This window comes from Pongo pygmaeus, chromosome 18 (assembly GCF_028885625.2).
Source record: "Pongo pygmaeus isolate AG05252 chromosome 18, NHGRI_mPonPyg2-v2.0_pri, whole genome shotgun sequence".
Taxonomy (NCBI): domain Eukaryota; kingdom Metazoa; phylum Chordata; class Mammalia; order Primates; family Hominidae; genus Pongo; species Pongo pygmaeus.
The window spans coordinates 87,047,165-87,064,360 of record NC_072391.2 but is presented as its reverse complement, the minus strand read 5'-3'; the positions used below and the strand labels follow the sequence as shown (position 1 = coordinate 87,064,360).

Here is a 17,196-nt window from a genome sequence, read left to right as displayed (position 1 = left end):
GACGACAGTCCTTGGAGCCGGCTGGTTATAAACATGGGAGGATCTCATCTCCTTGGGCGCAGAGATGGACGCGGTCACGCAGCACCAATAGTGTGTCTCGCTTGTCCAGTTGGTGTGCGTTTTTGGTGGGAACGCCATTCCTGGCAGAGGCCTAGAGATGGGCAGTTTCACTGCCCAGGACCAAACCAGCCCTACCCTGGGAGGCAGTTTTGTTCCTGCAATTCTGCTTCCAGACATTTAGTTCAAGGAAGCAGTCAGATGGCAGGAAGGTCTGCACGTAGGCTTTTCCCTGGAGCGCTGTGGACAGCCATGACCGCTGAGGGGCTCTGTGCCCTCCCAGGGGCTGGACTGAGGTCCCCTGAATGTGGGATTGTGTGTAGTGCCCTCCTACGGGCTGGACTGAGGTCCCCTAAACGTGAGGTTGTGTATTGTGCCCTCCCAAGGCCTGGACTGAGGTTCCCTGAACGTAAGGTTGTGTGTTGTGCCCTCCCAGGGGCTGGACTGAGGTCCCCTGAATGTGGGATTGTGTGTGTGGCATGGCTGTTGATGGTCTGTTTCCACCTGAGCATTTGCTCACCCACTCACAGTGAAACTTGCACAATGAAGAAACTGCTGGGTCACTCTCTGTTTCAGTTTCAGTTCCTTGTGTTCAGATTGTTCTCAGAGGCCCGACAGCCTCTTTCTCAGGAGGACGCGGCCAGCCTTTCCTGGAGACCCTTGTACCTTCCTTCTGCAGACTGGCAGAGAGCTGCCCTCTCTCTCTGGACACACAGAACCTTCCGAGAGCTGTTGAAAGAGGAAGATGTTCACGTAGGTGACCGTTCCTTCTCCTGCATCGTGCCACATCCTGAGTCTAGGGTTTGTGTGTGCTCCTCAGGGGCAAGAACAGCAGCACATACGTGACCGTTCCTTCCCCTGCATTGTGCCACGTCCCGAGTCTAGGGTGTGTGTGCAGACTGTCTCCTCGTCCCGAGTCTAGGGTGTGTGTGTGCAGACTGTCTCCTCGTCCGGAGTCTACGGGGTGTGTGTGCAGACTGTCTCCTCGTCCCTAGTCTAGGGTTTGTGTGTGCAGACTGTCTCCTCAGAGGCAAGAACAGCAGCACTTAGATGGTTTGATTGGAATCTTGACTGAAATCATTGTGGCCTCATGTGCAGCTGTTAAGAAAGTATACAGATACTGGGCACGGTGCTCACACCTGTGATCCCAGCACTGTGGGAGGCCAAGGCGGGTTGATCACCTGAACTCAGGAGTTCAAGACCAGCCTGGGCAACATAGTGAAACCCCATCTCTACAAAGAATGCAAAAATTAGCTGGATGCAGTCATGTGCACCTTTGGTTCCAGCTACTCGGGAGGCTGAGGCAGGAGAATCGCTTGAGCCTGGGAGGTGGAGGTTGCAGTGAGCCAAGATCACGCCACTCTACTCCAGCCAGGATGACACAGCAAGACCCTGTCTCAAAAAAATAAATTAATAAATACAGAGAAACCCTGCTATACTTTCTCAGTTTCTCCCAACACGAACTTCTTTTTTTATTTTTACTGATATATTTTTTTGAGACAACGTCTCACTGTGCTCAGTGGTGCAGTCTTGGCTCACTGCAGCCTCTGCCTCCTGGGTTCAAGCGATTCTCCTGCCTCAGCCTCTCCAGTAGCTGGGACTACAGGCACCTGCCACCACGCCCAACTAATTTTGGTATTTTTAGTACAGACGGGGTTTCACCATGTTGTCCAGGCTGGTCTTAAACTCCTGGCCTCAAGTTATCTGCGTGCCTTGGCCTCCCAAAGTGCAGGAATTACAGGCATGAGCCACTGAGCCCGAGAACCTGGTTTTTTTTGTTTTTTTTTTTTCTCTTGGAGTCTTGCTCTGGGGCACAGTGGGGCAATCTTGGCTCACTGCAGCCTCTGCCTCTCTGGTTCAAGTGATTCTCCTGCCTCAGCCTCCCAAGTAGCTGGGACTACAGGCACATATCACCATGCCTGGCTTATTCTTGTATTTTTAGTAGAGACGGGGTTTCACCATGTTAGGCTGGTCTTGACCTCCTGACCTCGTGATCCGCCCACCCTGGCCTCCAAAAGTGCTGGGATTACAGGTGTGAACCACTGTGCCCGGCCCCTGGGAACTTGTTTTAAACATGTCTGCCAGGCTCTGTGGTGGTCGCTCAGGGTCTCGGCTCATCCATGTGCACCTGGTTACTGGGAGCTGGCATTGCTCTCACCAGTGTGCCTTGGTACTGCTTTATTTCTGAGGATGTTTGCCTGGTTGTTTTGGTCTTTAGAAAAAAATCTCAAGGTGGCCGGGCGCAGTGGCTCATGCCTGTAATCCCAGCACTTTGGGAGGCCGAGGTGGATGAATCACGAGGTCAGGAGATCGAGACCATCCTGGCTAACATGATGAAGCCCCATCTCTACTAAAAATAGGAAAAAGTGATCCTTCTGCCTTGGCCTACCAATATGTTGGGATTGCAAGTGTGAGCCACTGTGCCAAGCCTTTTGTGAAATTATTTTATTATTTTTAAATTATTATTATTTTCTTTTTGGAGACGGAATCTTCCTCTGTTGCCCAGGCTGGAGTGCAGTGGTGCAATCTTGGGTCGCTGCAACCTCAGCCTCCTGGGTTCAAGGGTTTCTCCTGCCTCGGCCTCCCAAGTAGCTGGGACCACAGGTGCCTGCCACCACGCCCGGCTAATTTTTTGTATTTTTAGTAGAGACGGGGTTTCACTGTGTTAGCTAGGATGGTCTCAGCCTCCTGACCTCATCATCCCGCCTCTGCCTCCCAAAATGCTGGGATTACAGGTGTGAGCCACCGCACCCAGCCCTTTTTTTTTTCCCCCGTATTTTTAGTAGAAACGGGGTTTCACCGTGTTAGCTAGGATGGTCTCAATCTGCTGACCTCGTGATCTGCCTGCCTCGGCCTCCCAAAGTGCTGGGTTTACAGGCATGAGCCACCGCGCTCGGCCTCCTAAAAATGTTTTTAAAAGACTTAGCTGGTCATGGTGATGTGCACCTGCAGTCCCAGCCATCTGAGAGGCTGAGGGGGAGGATTCTGGAGTCCAGGAGGCAGAGCCTGCAGCGAGCTACGATTGCACCACTGCACACACTCCAGCCTGGGCACACACTCCAGCCTGGGCACCACACTCCAGTCTGGGCAACACACACCAGCCTGGGCAACACACACCAGCTTGGGCACACACTCCAGCCTGGGCACCACACTCCAGCCTGGGCACACACTCCAGCCTGGGCACCACACTCCAGCCTGGGCACCACACTCCAGCCTGGGCACCACACTCCAGCCTGGGCGCACATGCCAGCCTGGGTTCACACTCCAGCCTGGGCGCACATGCCAGCCTGGGCACACACGCCCACACTCCAGCCTGGGCACACGCCAGCCTGGGCGCACACACCAGCCTGGGTGCACATTCCAGCCTGGGCGCACACGCCAGCCTGGGCACACGCCCACACTCCAGCCTGGGCACATGCGCCAGCCTGGGCACACACGCCAGCCTGGGTACACACGCCAGCCTGGGCAACAGAACCTGTTTCCAAAAATAAATGAAGGTGTGCTACTGTGAATAGCTGTACAATGTTGTTGTTTTGTTAGTTTCTTTTTTCTTTTTTTTTTTCCTTTTTATAGATAGTTCTCACTCTGTTGCTCACTGCAGCCTTGACCTCCTGGGCTCAAGAGATCCTCCTGCCTCAGCCTCCCAAGAGGCTGGGACCACACACACGTGCCACCATGCCTGGCTGATTTTTAAATCTTTTGTAGAGACGGGGTGTCACCATGTTGCCTAGGCTGGTGTCAAACTCCTAGGCTCAAACAATCTGCTGGCCTCAGTCTCCCAAAGTGCTGGGATTACAGGCGTGAGCCACCGTGCCCAGGTAATTTTTAAATGAGATGGGGTCTTACTATGTTGCCCAGACTAAAATAGCCCTTTTATACTTGGAAAGAAGGATTACAGTACTAACATCTTTGTGCTAGGGAAATCCTGTACGAAATCATTCTTGACAAAACTAAGGTTTCTTTCCTGTGGTTCTCTCAGCTGCAATTTCATTGTAACACAGGGACATGGAGGGCTGCGTATGAGATGAAATGACAAACTGGTTTATAAACCTGTGGGTGGATTGTGTGTTCTGTCCTCATTGTATTGAATTGCTCCCTTTCTGTCAGTTAACTTACCAAGACTGGTTACACCTGGAGCTGGAAATTCAACCTGAAGCTGATGCTCTTTCAGATACTGAACGGTAAGTGTTGAAAAGAGCTACCCTGGCGGGGCATGATGGCTCACACCTATAATCCCAGCACTTTGGGAGGCTGAGGCAGGAGATCTCTTGAATCCAGGAGTTTGAGGTCAGCCTGGGCAACATGGGGAAACTCCATCTCTACAAATAATAGAAAAGAAATTAGCCGGGCACGCGGCACGTTCCAGTCATCACAGCCACTTGGGAGGCTGAGCAGGAGCATTGCTTGAGACTGGGAGGTAGAGGCTGCAGCAAGCTGAGATCACACCACTGTACTTTAGCCTGTGCAACGGAGTGAGACCCTATCTCAAAAGAAAAAGGAGCTTCCCTTTAAAATGTTAACACGGTTTTCCACATTGTCTTCAAGCCTATGTTTTGTCATTTTATCCTCAATTTAATGTTTGGTTTAACTGTTAATCTTTGAGCACAATTTCAATTTTTTTTTTTTTTTTTTTTTTTGGTGGCAAGATGTATTAAAGCTTCCACGTGGTGGCAATTTCTGTTTTTCTTTTTTTTTTTTTTTTCTGAGACAGAGTCTTGCTCTGTCGCCCAGGCTGGAATGCAATGGCGCGATCTTGGCTCACTGCAACCTCCACCTCCCAGGTTCACGCCATTCTCCTGGCTCAGCCTCCCGAGTAGCTGGGACTACAGGTGCCCGCCACCACGTCCAGCTAATTTTTTGTATTTTTAGTAGAGATGGGGTTTCACCATGTTAACCAGGATGGTCTCAATCTCCTGACCTCGTGATCCATTCGCCTTGGCCTCCCAAAGTGCTGGCATTACAGGCAAGAGCCACCGCACCTGGCCGGGTTGCCCAATTTCAATTGTTATTCCTTTATTTAAGAAACATTTACTGAGCTCCTACCATGTGGCAGACAATGCTAGAGTGTTCTAGAAGCAGGGAGTATAGAGGGGAAGAAATAAGCCTGCCCATATGGCACCTTTGTATCGATGAGGGCAGATGTGGCACATATAAGGCACCCACTTAGACTTCACCCTACCCTGGCTGGGCTATGGCTGCTGTCCAGGAGCTGTACACGTGTGTCCAGGCCCTGGCAACACACAGACACAGAAGTGGATTAAAGGTAGGAATGAGCTCTGGAGATAACAGACAGGGCCATGTCAGAGGAAATGACCAGGCAGGAGCAGAGGCTGGTGTGGAGCAGGTGGTGCAGACTTTGAGGAGAGATGCCGGCCTTGACTTGGGGGCACCAGGAAGTGAGTAAATGAAGCAGTGAGCCCCCATGGGTCCCAGGGCTGATGACTGAGACTATTTGAGAGGCCGGATGTGCTGTTCTGGGCAGAGGAGTAGGGAGCCCAGAGGGCCCTTGGGTTTGAGGGTGTGGAGTTTAGGGTGGAGATCAGGAAGAGGGGAATGTGGTCACTGCAGACATGGAGCATCCTGCTGGGTACATGAACCTCGGGGTGCCTGTCACACCTAGACTCAGGAGAGGGTTGGCAACAGCCACCCTGTGCTCCTTCTCCTTCCGGCCATCAGGGGGCCTCCAGGCACATGCAGCAGTGTCTCCTGCGCCTGGATCCTGGTATCAGATTCTGGATGAAACCAGTAGAAGTAATAGGAAAAGGAAAACATAGGGGCCACAGAAAGAACAGCTCGCTGCTGCCTGCGGCAAAACGGGTGCTGATGGTTCAGGTTGCGCCAAGCCCGCTCTGCCAGCGCTTCCTTCACACACCCCCGTTTCTCCTGGCTCCTCTCTGGGGTGGAATCTAAAGAGGAGGTCAGAGGGAGGGGCTTGTCTGCTGCATGAGGTCATGAGGACCACTCCTTAGCACTCAGGTCACCGCTGCGTGGAAGTTGTGTTGAGATGTGTTCCGGGATTTTCTTTCTTTTCTCAATTACTTAAGTGATACTTAGATACATTCTGTGCCGGTTCCAGACAGTGTGGGTGGAGCGCCCCAGCTCCAGACAGTGTGGGTGGAGCGCCCCAGCTCCAGACAGTGTGGGTGGAGCGCCCCAGCTCCAGACAGTGTGGGTGGAGCGCCCCAGCTCCAGACAGTGTGGGTGGAGCACACACTCCTTAGCACTCACATTTGCAGGGTCATGTGGAGCATTTTCCTGGTTGTGGCTCTTTCTGCATAAATGGGTTGCAGTATTGATGGTTCTCTGCACTGCAGATTTGTTTGTTTGTTTGAGACAGGGTCTCACTCTGTTGGCCAGGATGGAGTACAGTGTTGCACTCACGGCTCACGGCAGCCTCCCTCTCCAGAGCTGAAGTGATCCTCTTGCCTCAGCCTCCTGAGTAGCTGGGACCACAGGTGGGCACTACCATGCCCAGCTAATTTTTTATTTTTTGTAGGAATGGGGTCTCTCTTTGTTGCTCAGGCTGATGTCAAACTCCTGGGCTCAAGTGATCCTCCCACCTTGGCCTCCCGCAGTGCTGGGATTACAGGTGTAGCCACTGCAGTTTTGAGTGAGTGTCTCCTTGAGCCCTTTCCCATCCGTATGCACAGAGCCCACAGTCTGGATGCAGGTTGCTTCACCATCCCCTTCTGGTGGGCCTGTGAGTAGCTCAGGTGCCCTCAGGTGACTTTCCAGCCTACTTTTTTTTTTTTGAGTCGGAGTCTCGCTCTGTTGCCCAGGCAGGAGTGCAGTGGCGCAATCTCGGCTCACTGCAAGCTCCACCTCCCAGGTTCATGCCATTCTCCTGCCTCAGCCTCCCGAGTAGCTGGGACTACAGGCGCCCACCACCACACCCAGCTAATTTTTTGTATTTTGAGTAGAGACGGGGTTTCACCATGTTAGCCAGGATGGTCTTGATCTCCTGACCTCGTGATCCGCCCGCCTCAGCCTCCCAAAGTGCTGGGATTACAGGCGTGAGCCACTGCACCTGCCCCAGCCTACATTTTTGTGCTTGCCTATTCTGTTCATCAAGCTCATCTGCTGTGTGGCCAGCAGTTACCCCGTGTGATGTCATCCTGAGTGGCCTTTGATCCGTGGAAGGGGGGGGTCACAAAGGTCACTCCTGAGACCAGGCCTTTCCCACATCCCCAGGCACCCCACCCTGCAGACAGTGAGGTCTCATCCCTACTCCAAGGTCCCCAGGCACCCCACCCTGCAGACAGGTCTCATCCCTACTCCAAGGTCCTGAGCCGCCAGTCTCAACCCAGCTCTCACTAGTGCTGTGTGTCCCTTACTGTGGGCCTATTCCATGGTTATGGGGAACCGCTGGCCACGAAGCATTTCTCAGAATTGATGGCAGTGTTTGCTGTTCCAGGCAGGACTTCCACCAGTGGGCAATCCATGAGCACTTTCTCCCTGAGTCCTCGGCTTCAGGGGGCTGTGACGGAGACCTGGAGGCTGCGTGTACCATTCTTGTCAACGCACTGATGGATTTCCACCAAAGGTTAGCAGCACACACTGTATTAGGGTTCTCTAGAGGGACAGGACTAATAGGATATATATAAAGGGGAGTTTCTGGCCATGCTGGTGCCCATCTAATTAGCTAAGGGTGGGTCTGCCTTTCCCAGCCCATACCCACATGTCAGTCTCCTTTGGCAGCACCCTCACAAACACACTCAGGATCAATGCTTTGCATCCTTCAGTCCAGTCACGTTGACACTCAGTATTAATCATCACACACCGATGAGGCCTTACTTTTAATCATGGTAGTTCTAAGAATGCATTTTTCTCTCAGTCCAATTTTGGTATGCAAAGTACACTTGAGCATATCACATAACAAATCTAAGTCAGTACAAAATAAAGGCAAGCTTCGTGCATCGGTTGTTTCTTTATGTGTATAGACTTGTCAGAAGCAACAACTTTGGGCCGGGCATGGTGGCTCACACCTGTAATCCCAGCACTTTGGGAGGTTGAGGTGGGTGGATCACCTGAGGTCAGGAGTTCGAGACCCAGTCTGGCCAACATGGCGAAACCTCCCTCTCTAATAAAAATACAAAAATTAGCTGAGTGTGGTGGCAGGCGCCTGTAATCCCAGCTACTTGGGAGGCTGAGGCAGGAGGATTGATTGAACCCGGGAGGCAGAGGTTGCAGTGAGCCGACTGGGCGACAGAGCAAGACTCCATCTCATAAAAAAGAAAAAAATAGCAACAACATTGTTTTTCTGTTCTGTCACCTGGTATTCAAGGTGAGCATGTGTGAAGCACAGCACAAATGGCCTAGCAGATACTGGGCATCACAGCCTCTCTCCATCTGAGAGGGATTCTCAGGACAGAGCAGTTCCTGAGGCGTTGCGTGTGGGCCAGAAGGATGGACGGAGTGTACCTGGGGCTGTCCAGGCTTTGTCCCCAGGGGCCCTTGTCTGCAGCTTCACACTGTTGTGTTACAGCTACAGCGTTCAGTACAGATGGCAAGTGTGTATGCAGCTTCCCTCCATGTCCCCTGCCTGTGGCAGCCACGAATCCATTTTCTGTTCATGGATTTGCCTGTTTTGGATGTTTAATATCAACAGAATCACATAGTATGTGGCCCTTTGTGTCTGGCTTCCTTGGCTGAGCAGAATGTTTCTGAGGCTCATCTGTGTTGTAGCACATATCAGCATACCCTTCCTTCTTATGGCTGACTGATGCTCACAGAAGGTATGGAGGCTGACGCACCTCCATCGTGGGTGACTTCTTGTTAACCCTACTCCAAGAATGCCTCCTGAAATTTCCCATTTATCTGCTGTTACTTTAAATCCCACTCTTAGGTCAAAACAACCTTGAGGCCGGGCGCAGTGGCTCATGCCTGTAATCTCAGCACTGGGAGGCCAAGGCAGGCGGATTATCTGAGCTCAGGAGCTCGAGACCAGCCTGGTGAAACCCTGTCTTGACAAAAAAAAAAAAAAATTAGCCAAGCATGGTAGTGTGTGCCTATGGTCCCAGCTACTCGTGAGGCTGAGGTAGGACTGCTTGAGCCTGGGAGGCAGAGGTTGCAGTGAGCTGTGATAACACCACTGCATTCCAGCCTGGGTGATAGAGTGAGACTACATCTCAAAACAAAAAACCAAATCTTCCACCATAAATCCAGCGGTTAGATTCACAGAGCATTCTTGCTTTTCTCTGAGGGGTTGACTTCAGTAGTCCTTCCCTGTGGTATAGAAGCCCTGCCTGGGGGTAACAGTGCAGGGATGCATCGTCTCTCTCGGCTGCCTGAGACATGGCTTCTGTCTGTAAGTCCTTAAACATTTCTGTCTGAGAAACTGGATTGTTCAGTCTCTTTCTTCAGCCTTCCAGCTTCCCCAGCCTTTATGGGTAGGTTTGCACAGAGCTGCTCACTGCGGAACAGAAGGATCAGCCATATTTTGTTTATCCATTCACTTTATTTGTTTGTTTTTTGAGACAGAGTCTTACTTTGTTTTATGTATATTTATTTTGAAACCGGGTCTTTCTTTGTCACCCAGGCTGGGGTACAGTGGCAAGATTTCAGCCCACTGCAGCCTCGACCTCCTGGGCTCAAGTGATCCTCCTGCTTCAGTCCCTCAAGTAGCTGGGACTACAGGCACCACCACACCTGGCTAATTTTTGTAGTTGTTTTAAGGATGGGGTTTCACCATGTTGGCCAAACTGGTCTTGAACTTCTGACCTCAAATGATCTGCCCGCCTCGGCCTCCCAAAGTGCTGGGATTACAGGCGTGAACCTCTGCCAGGCCTGACTTGATGGTAGCCATCCTAGTGGGTATTAAGTGCTATTTGATTGTGGTTTTGATTTGCACATCCCTGATGGGTAGTGATTTTAAACATCTTTCCATTTTCTTATTGGCCATTTGTAGATTTTTTTTGGAGAAATCTGTTCACATCCTTGGCCCATTTGAAAACTGGGTCACATTCATGTTCTGCATAACAATGTTCTGGTTAACAGCGAGTGACGGTGACCCACACAGCCACATAAGTGACGGTGATCCCACATAGCCATAGTTGTTTGTACCTTTTTTTTAACTGTGTTTTTACTGTACCTTTTCTATGTTTAGATACACAAATACTGTTGTGTTACAGTTGCAGCATGCAATACAGTTACATGCTATGCCGGTTTATAGCCTGGGAGCAGTGGGCCGTGCCATGTGGCCTAGGTGTGCTGGGGGCTCTGGTCTGTGTCTGTGCGGTGGGCTGTGCCATGTGGCCTAGGTGTGCGGGGGCTCTGGTCTGTGTCTGTGCGGTGGGCCGTGCCATGTGGCCTAGGTGTGCGGGGGCTCTGGTCTGTGTCTGTGCACTTGGATGTTCACGTGATGAAACCGCCTAAAGATGTGTTTCTCAGAATGAATCCTTGTCATTGAGCAGTTCATGACTGTATTTGTCTTACTGAGTTGTATGAGTTATTTATATATTTTAGATAAAGTTCTTATCAAATATATGATTTGTAAATATTTTCTCCCATTCTGTTCTTTTTTCACTCTCTTGATAGTATCCTTTAATGTACAAAGGTTTTAAATTTTTATAAAGTCCAGATCATCTATTTTTAGTTTAGCTCTTTAGGATTTTGATTCATTTTGATGGATCAGAAAACATTTTGGGCCAGCCACGGTGGCTCACGCCTGTAATCCCAGCATTTTGGGAGGCTGAGGCGGGCAGATCACTTGATGTCAGGAGTTCGAGACCAGCCTGGCCAATGTGGCGAAACTAAAAAAATACAAAAACTAGCCAGGCGTGGTGGCAGGCGCCTGTAATCCCAGCTACTCAGGAGGCTGAGGCAGGAGACTTGCTTGAACCTGGGAGGCGGAGGTTGCAGAGAGCCAAGATTGTGCCACTGCACTCCAGGCTGGGCGACAGAGTGAGAGACTGTCTCAAAAAAAAAAAAAAAAAAAAAAATTGTTGTGTGAGGTCATCCAGCTTCATTCTGTTGCTTGTGGCCATGCAGTTGTCCCAGCACCATTTGTTGAAAACACTTCTTTCCCCACTGAATGGTCTTGGCACCCTTGTCAAAAGTTAGATGGCTGCTCATGTGAGGATTTGTTTCTGGCTCTCATTGTGTCTCTTGGTCTGTATGTCCATATGCACTGCGTCATTCGGATGACCGAAGCTTTGTCGTAGGTTTGAAAATTGGGAAGTGTGAGGCCTCCAACTTCGTTCTTCTTTTTCAGGATTGTTTGGTTTTTCTAGGTGCTTTGTGGTTCTGTCTTAATTTTGGGATGAGTTTGTCAGTTGTGACAAAAGTAGCTGGGACCCTGATAGGGACTGCATGTGGGGCAGTATTGCCATCGCAGTGATAGCGAGTCTTCTTTCCTCTTGAATCATTTGTTGCTAATGTATGGAAACACCAGTGATTCTTGTGTATTCATTGGCTCTAGTCATTTATTAGCTCTAAGAGTGTTTTTGTATCGATTCCTTAGGGCTTTGTATATATAAGATCATATCTGGCCAGGCATGGTGGCTCACGCCTGTAATCCCAGCACTTTGGGAGGGTGAAGTGGGCGGGTCATGAGGTCCCGAGTTGGAGACCAGCCTGGCCAACATGGTGAAACCCCATCTCTACTAAAAATACAAAAATTAGCCAGGCGTCGTGGTGGGCTCCTGTAATCCGTTACTTGGGAGGCTGAGACAGAAGAATCACTTGAACTCAGGAGGCAGAGGTTGCAGTGAGTCGAGATCATGCCACTGCAACTCCAGCCTGGGCGACAAGAGTGAAACTCAGTCTCAAAACTAAAAAACAAAAGAAATATCATATAATATGTGAAGAGAGATAGTTTAACTTTTTCCTTTCCTATTTGGATGCTTTTTCTTTTTCTTGTTGAATTGCCCCAGCTTGAACTTCCAGGGCAGTGTTTTTTGTTTTTTTGTTTTTTTCTGAGACGGAGTCTCGCTGTGTCACCCAGGCTGGAGTGCAGTGGTGCAATCTCGGCTTACCGCAACCTCCGCCTCTCAGGTTCAAGCGATTCTCCTGCCTCAGCCTCCCGAGTAGCTGGGATTACAGGCACCCGCCAGCACGCCTAGCTGCTAATTTTTGTTCGTTTGTTTTTGAGACAGAGTCTCGCTCTGTCTCCCAGGCTGGAGTGCCATGGCATGATCTCAGCTCTCTGCAACCTCTGCCTTCCGGGTTCAGGCAATTCTCCTGCCTCAGCCTCCCAAGTAGGTGGGATTACTGGCGTCTGCTAACATGCCCGTCTAATTTTTTGTATTTTTAGTAGAGATAGGGTTTCACCACATTGGCCAGGATGGTCTCGATCTCCTGACCTCAGATGATCCACCCGCCTCAGCCTCCCAAAGTGCTGGGATTACAGGCGTGAGCCACCATGTCCGTCCCCAGCGCAGTGTTGAGTAGAGGCAGCGACACTGCTCTGAGTGTAGAGAGGACATCCTTGTTGCCCCTGATCTTAGGAGAAAAGCTTTCAGTCTTTCCTCAAATCTGATGTTCGCTGTGGCATGATGTTCCATACATGCCAGGTACTAGATTGAGAAGATCTCCTTCTGTTCCTAGTTTATTGAGTGTTTTTATCACAAAAGATGTTAAATTTCATCAAGTGCTTTTTCTACATCTATTGAGATAATGTTATGGTTTTTGCTTTTTATTTTATTGATAACTGCATTATATTGGTTTGGGGATGTTAAGCTATCCTTGCATTCTTGGGATAAGCCTCCTTGGTCATGGTACATAATTTTTGTATTTCTTGGGTTGGGGTTGGTAGAATTTTGTGGCAGTTTTTGTTGTTTATTGTTGACTAATGTGAGGGTCACACTGTCAGAGAAGCACAGCCATCACTCAACTCTGGAGGCAGGAGGAGAACTGGGAACTCCAGCACTATTAGGTGATACTGAGGAGGATTTTATTGTATTTTCGTTTCAGCTCAAGGAGTTATGACCGCTCAGAAAATTCTGATTTGGTCTTTGGTGGCCGCACGGGAAATGACGATATTATTTCCAGATTGCAGGTGAGTTTGAGGATGCTACAACTCAGTGCATTCACTTCATTTAGGCTGCATGCTATTAAGATATTTATTGCCGGGCGCAGTGGCTCACGCCTGTAATCCCAGAACTTTGGGAGGCCGAGGCAGGCGGATCACAAGGTCAGGAGATGGAGACCATCCTGGGTAACACGATGAAACCCCGTCTCTACTAAAAATACAAAAAATTAGCCAGGCGTGGTGGTGGGCGTCTGTAGTCCCAGGTATTCGGGAGGCTGAGGCAGGAGAATGGCGTGAACCCAGGAGGCAGAGCTTGCAGTGAGCCGAGATTGCGCCACTGCACTCCAGCCTGGGCGGGCGACAGAGTGAGACTCTGTCTCAAAAAAAAAAAAAGATATTTATTGTTGGCTCATGCTTGTAATCCCAGTACTTTGGGAGGCCAAGGCTGGTGGATCACCTGAAATCTATACAGGTAGACAGCAGGTACCTGTGTGTGTTCACTATCAGACAACAGGCGTTTACTGGTGCTCGCCACCCGTGTGTCTTCTGTGCCAGGCCCCTGTTTCCCCCTCCCCCAGCACTGGGGCCTCCCAACTCCTTAGCCAGATGCTTTCCCTAGACCCACCTGGCTCCTCCTCAGTGAGACCATCTGGTTTCTCCTCTTAATTGTAATAATAATAATTATTATTATTGGAACAGGGTCTTGCTCTGTCACCCAGGCTAGAGTACAGTGGTGCGATCATATCTCTCTGCAGCCCTGACTTCCTGGGCTCAAGCAATCCTGACAGTGTGCACCTGTGTGCGCCACCACACCCAGCTGATTTTTTGTAGAGACGGAGTTTTGCCATGTTGCCCAGGCTTGTCTCGAACTCCTGGGCCCAAGTGAACCACCCATCTCGGTCTCCAAAATTGTTGGATTACAGGCGTGAGCCACTGCACCCGATCTTTATTCTTCTTTAAAAAATACAGTCGGCCGGGCACGGTGGCTTACGCCTGTAATCCCAGCACTTTGGGAGGCCGAGGTGGCTGGCTACATCACTTGAGGTCAGGGGTTCGAGACCAGTTTGGCCAACATGGTGAAATCCCGTCTCTACTAAAAATACAAAACACTAGTCAAGCATGGTGATGTGTACCTATAATCCCAGGTACTCAGGAAGCTGACTTAGGAGAATCAGCTGAGCTCGAGAGTCAAGGCTGCCATGAGCCAAGACTGCACTGCCGCACTCCAGCCTGGGCAACCAGACTGAGACAGTCTCAACAACAACAACAAAAAAGACTTGTGAGACAAAAATGATGTGTGGGGTAAAATGTTAGCCAGAGGTTAATCTGGGTGAAGGGCACATCAGTGTCCTTCTGCTGTTTTTTTTTTGTTTTTGTTTTTGTCTGTTTGTTTTTGAGACAGTCTTGCTCTGGAGTGCAGGCTGGAGTGCAGTGGCAGGATCTTGGCTCACTGCAGCCTCCACCTCCCGGGTTCAAGCTATTCTCCTGCCGCTGCCTCCTGATTAGCTGGGATTACAGGCGCCTGCCACCATACCCAGCTAATTTTTGTATGGCAAAATTTTGTATGGCTAATTTTGTTGGCCAGGCTGGTCTTGAACTCCTGACCTCAGGTAATGCACTTGTCTTGGCCTCCCACAGTGCTGGGATTACAGGTGTGAACCACCATACCTGGCCTTTTTTTTTTTTTTTTTTGAGACGGAGTCTCGCTCTGTTGCCCAGGCTGGAGTGCAGTGGCACAATCTGGGCTCACTGCAAGCTCCACCTCCTGGGTTCACGCCATTCTCCTGCCTCAGCCTCCTGAGTAGCTGGGACTACAGGCGCCCGCCACCACGCCCAGCTAATTTTTTTGTATTTTTTAGTAAAGACAGGGTTTCACCATGTTAGCCAGGATGGTCTTGATCTCCTGACGTCGTGATCCGCCCGCCTCGGCCTCCCAAAGTGCTGGGATTACAGGCGTGAGCTACCACGCCCAGCTGTTTTTTTTTTTTAATTGATAAGTAGTACTGTAACTCCTGGGCTCAAGGGATCTGTCTGCCTCGGCCTCCCAAAGCGCTGGCATTATAGACGTGAGCCACAGCACCCGGCCTGCACTGTTCTATATTCGCAATTTCAAAGTGATTTCCAATTGAAATAGTTTGTCCCACTTGTTCCTTCTTGCCCTGTGCCCTGTGGAGACCTCTTCCTGACCCCCGCTGTCTGGGTCCCCGGCTGGCTGGGCAGTAAGCCCCGAGGCCTTCCTGTGCCAGCATCCTGCTCTTTTCCAGGAGATGGTAGCTGACCTGGAGCTGCAGCAAGACCTCTCAGTGCCTCTCGGCCACACCCCCTCCCAGGGGCACTTCCTCTTTGGGATTTTCCGCAGACGGCTCCAGGCTCTGACAAGCGGGTGGAGCGTGGCTGCCAGCCTTCAGAGACAGAGGGAGCTGCTAATGTACAAACGGTAACACCTGCTACCACCTGGGCAGGGCAGCATCTCATGACGGTCCTAGAGTTTCTTTGTAGCGAGTTTGTTTCCCGTTACTTACTTGTCTGTGTGTCCCCACCCCAAGCCTGTCCATCTCTGTGGCACATGCCACGGAGAAGAAGATCTGGAGGGTTGAAAGTACTTTTGATTAAAACCTTCCCACCGAGCGAGGTGGTTCATGCCTGTAATCCCAGCACTTTGGGAGGATGAGGCGGCTGGATCACCTGAGGTCAGGAGTTTGAGACCAGCCTGACCAACATGGCGAAACGCCATCTCTACTAAAAATACAAAAAAAATTAGCTGGGCGTGGTGGTGGGCGCCTGTGATTCCAGCTGCTCGGGAGACTGAGGCAGGAGAATTGTGTGAACCTGGGAGGCAGAGGTTTCAGTGAGCCGAGATCACACCATTGCACACCAGCCTGGGCAACGGAGCGAGACTCTGTCTCAACAACGACAAAAAAACCTTCCTGCTCAGACGTGGAGGGACGTCGCAGAAGGAGCTCTTACCAAAGTAGGGAAAACTGTTCAGAAATGCCCATGGCAGCTGCATTTATAATAAGAAGCGTGAAGTCATTTAATTTTACAGTCATAGGGAATTGCTTCACTAGACAGACTGGTGCATCATCCACTTGGTTATTATGTAACTGTTAAAAGTTGTTGGTTATTATGTAACTTTTAAAAGTTGTTGGTTATTATGTAACTGTTAAAAGTTGTTTGTTTGGTAACACATTTTGAGCGCAGTGGGCCAAGCATGGTATAGGGGAGTTGGGCTCAGAGTGCAGGCTTTGGATGGGACAGCGGGACACACGCCAAGGCTCTGGTTCCAACAGTGGCCCTGGGTTTCAGGGTGGTGGTTGCTGCTCTGAGAGTCTGAGCCCTTGGGAAGGAGCAGAGTGTATGCTGTGCCGTCACCACCAATACAGCCTCTTCTTTCCAGGATCCTCCTCCGCCTGCCTTCGTCTGTCCTCTGCGGCAGCAGCTTCCAGGCAGAACAGCCCATCACTGCCAGATGCGAGCAGTTCTTCCACTTGGTCAACTCTGAGATGGTGGGTGCCCCGTGTGCACATGTCCATCTGATCTGTCAGTGCCTGTGGCGCTGACAGCAGCTCTTGCAGCCTCCAAGCATGTCCTGACCGTGCGAATTACTGAGGAAAGGGTTCAAAGTCAAATAGGGAACAATGTCTGGAATGCCATGTGAGGGAGGGCCCCACCCACAGCCAGGACGGCGGCCAGCACATCACCAAACCAGCTGTAGGTTGCCTTCTCCAAAGTTTGAGTTCCTTTAGTTTCCCTCAAGTTTTAATGATTTTGACGCATGGAATCATACAGACCATTTTGTGTGCCACGCACCTTGGTTCATTTATTTCTAATCTCAACATGCTTCATGTGTGAAAAAGCCTTGTGGTGATCTGACTACCGCTGTTGCCTGCCAGGCAGCCCAATTATCTTCCATTTTAGACACTGCCCAGCGTGAGTTGCAGGGTGATCTTAACCAGTAGGCTGGGTGCGGTGGCTCACACCTGTAATCCCAGCACTCTGGGAAGGTGGGTGGATCACTTGAGCCCAGGAGTTCGAGACCAGCCTGGGCAACATGCCAAACCCTGTTTCTACAAAAAATAGAAAAATTAGCTGGGTGTGGTGGTGCACGCCTGTAGTCCCACCTACTTGAGAGGCTGGGTCAGGAGGATTAATTGAGCCTAGGAGGCAGA

The 17,196-nt window shown here is 50.5% G+C and overlaps 1 protein-coding gene across 10 annotated transcripts in view; it reads left to right on the top strand.

Annotated features, from left to right (window-relative positions):
* FANCA (FA complementation group A) overlaps positions 1 to 17,196 on the top strand; it is a 79,771-nt gene that overhangs the window by 53,431 nt on the left and 9,144 nt on the right. For 7 of the 10 annotated variants that reach the window (XM_054455462.2, XM_063654601.1, XM_063654604.1 and 4 more), the window contains 6 exons: positions 634 to 810; positions 4,165 to 4,238; positions 7,472 to 7,600; positions 12,970 to 13,054; positions 15,292 to 15,464; positions 16,425 to 16,533. In XM_054455462.2, the coding sequence (XP_054311437.2) occupies positions 634 to 810; positions 4,165 to 4,238; positions 7,472 to 7,600; positions 12,970 to 13,054; positions 15,292 to 15,464; positions 16,425 to 16,533 (747 nt within the window). Of the gene's footprint in view, positions 1 to 633; positions 811 to 4,164; positions 4,239 to 7,471; positions 7,601 to 12,969; positions 13,055 to 15,291; positions 15,465 to 16,424; positions 16,534 to 17,196 lie in introns of those variants that run through there. The other 3 variants (XM_063654605.1, XM_063654602.1, XM_063654609.1) reach the window with 2 other exon arrangements.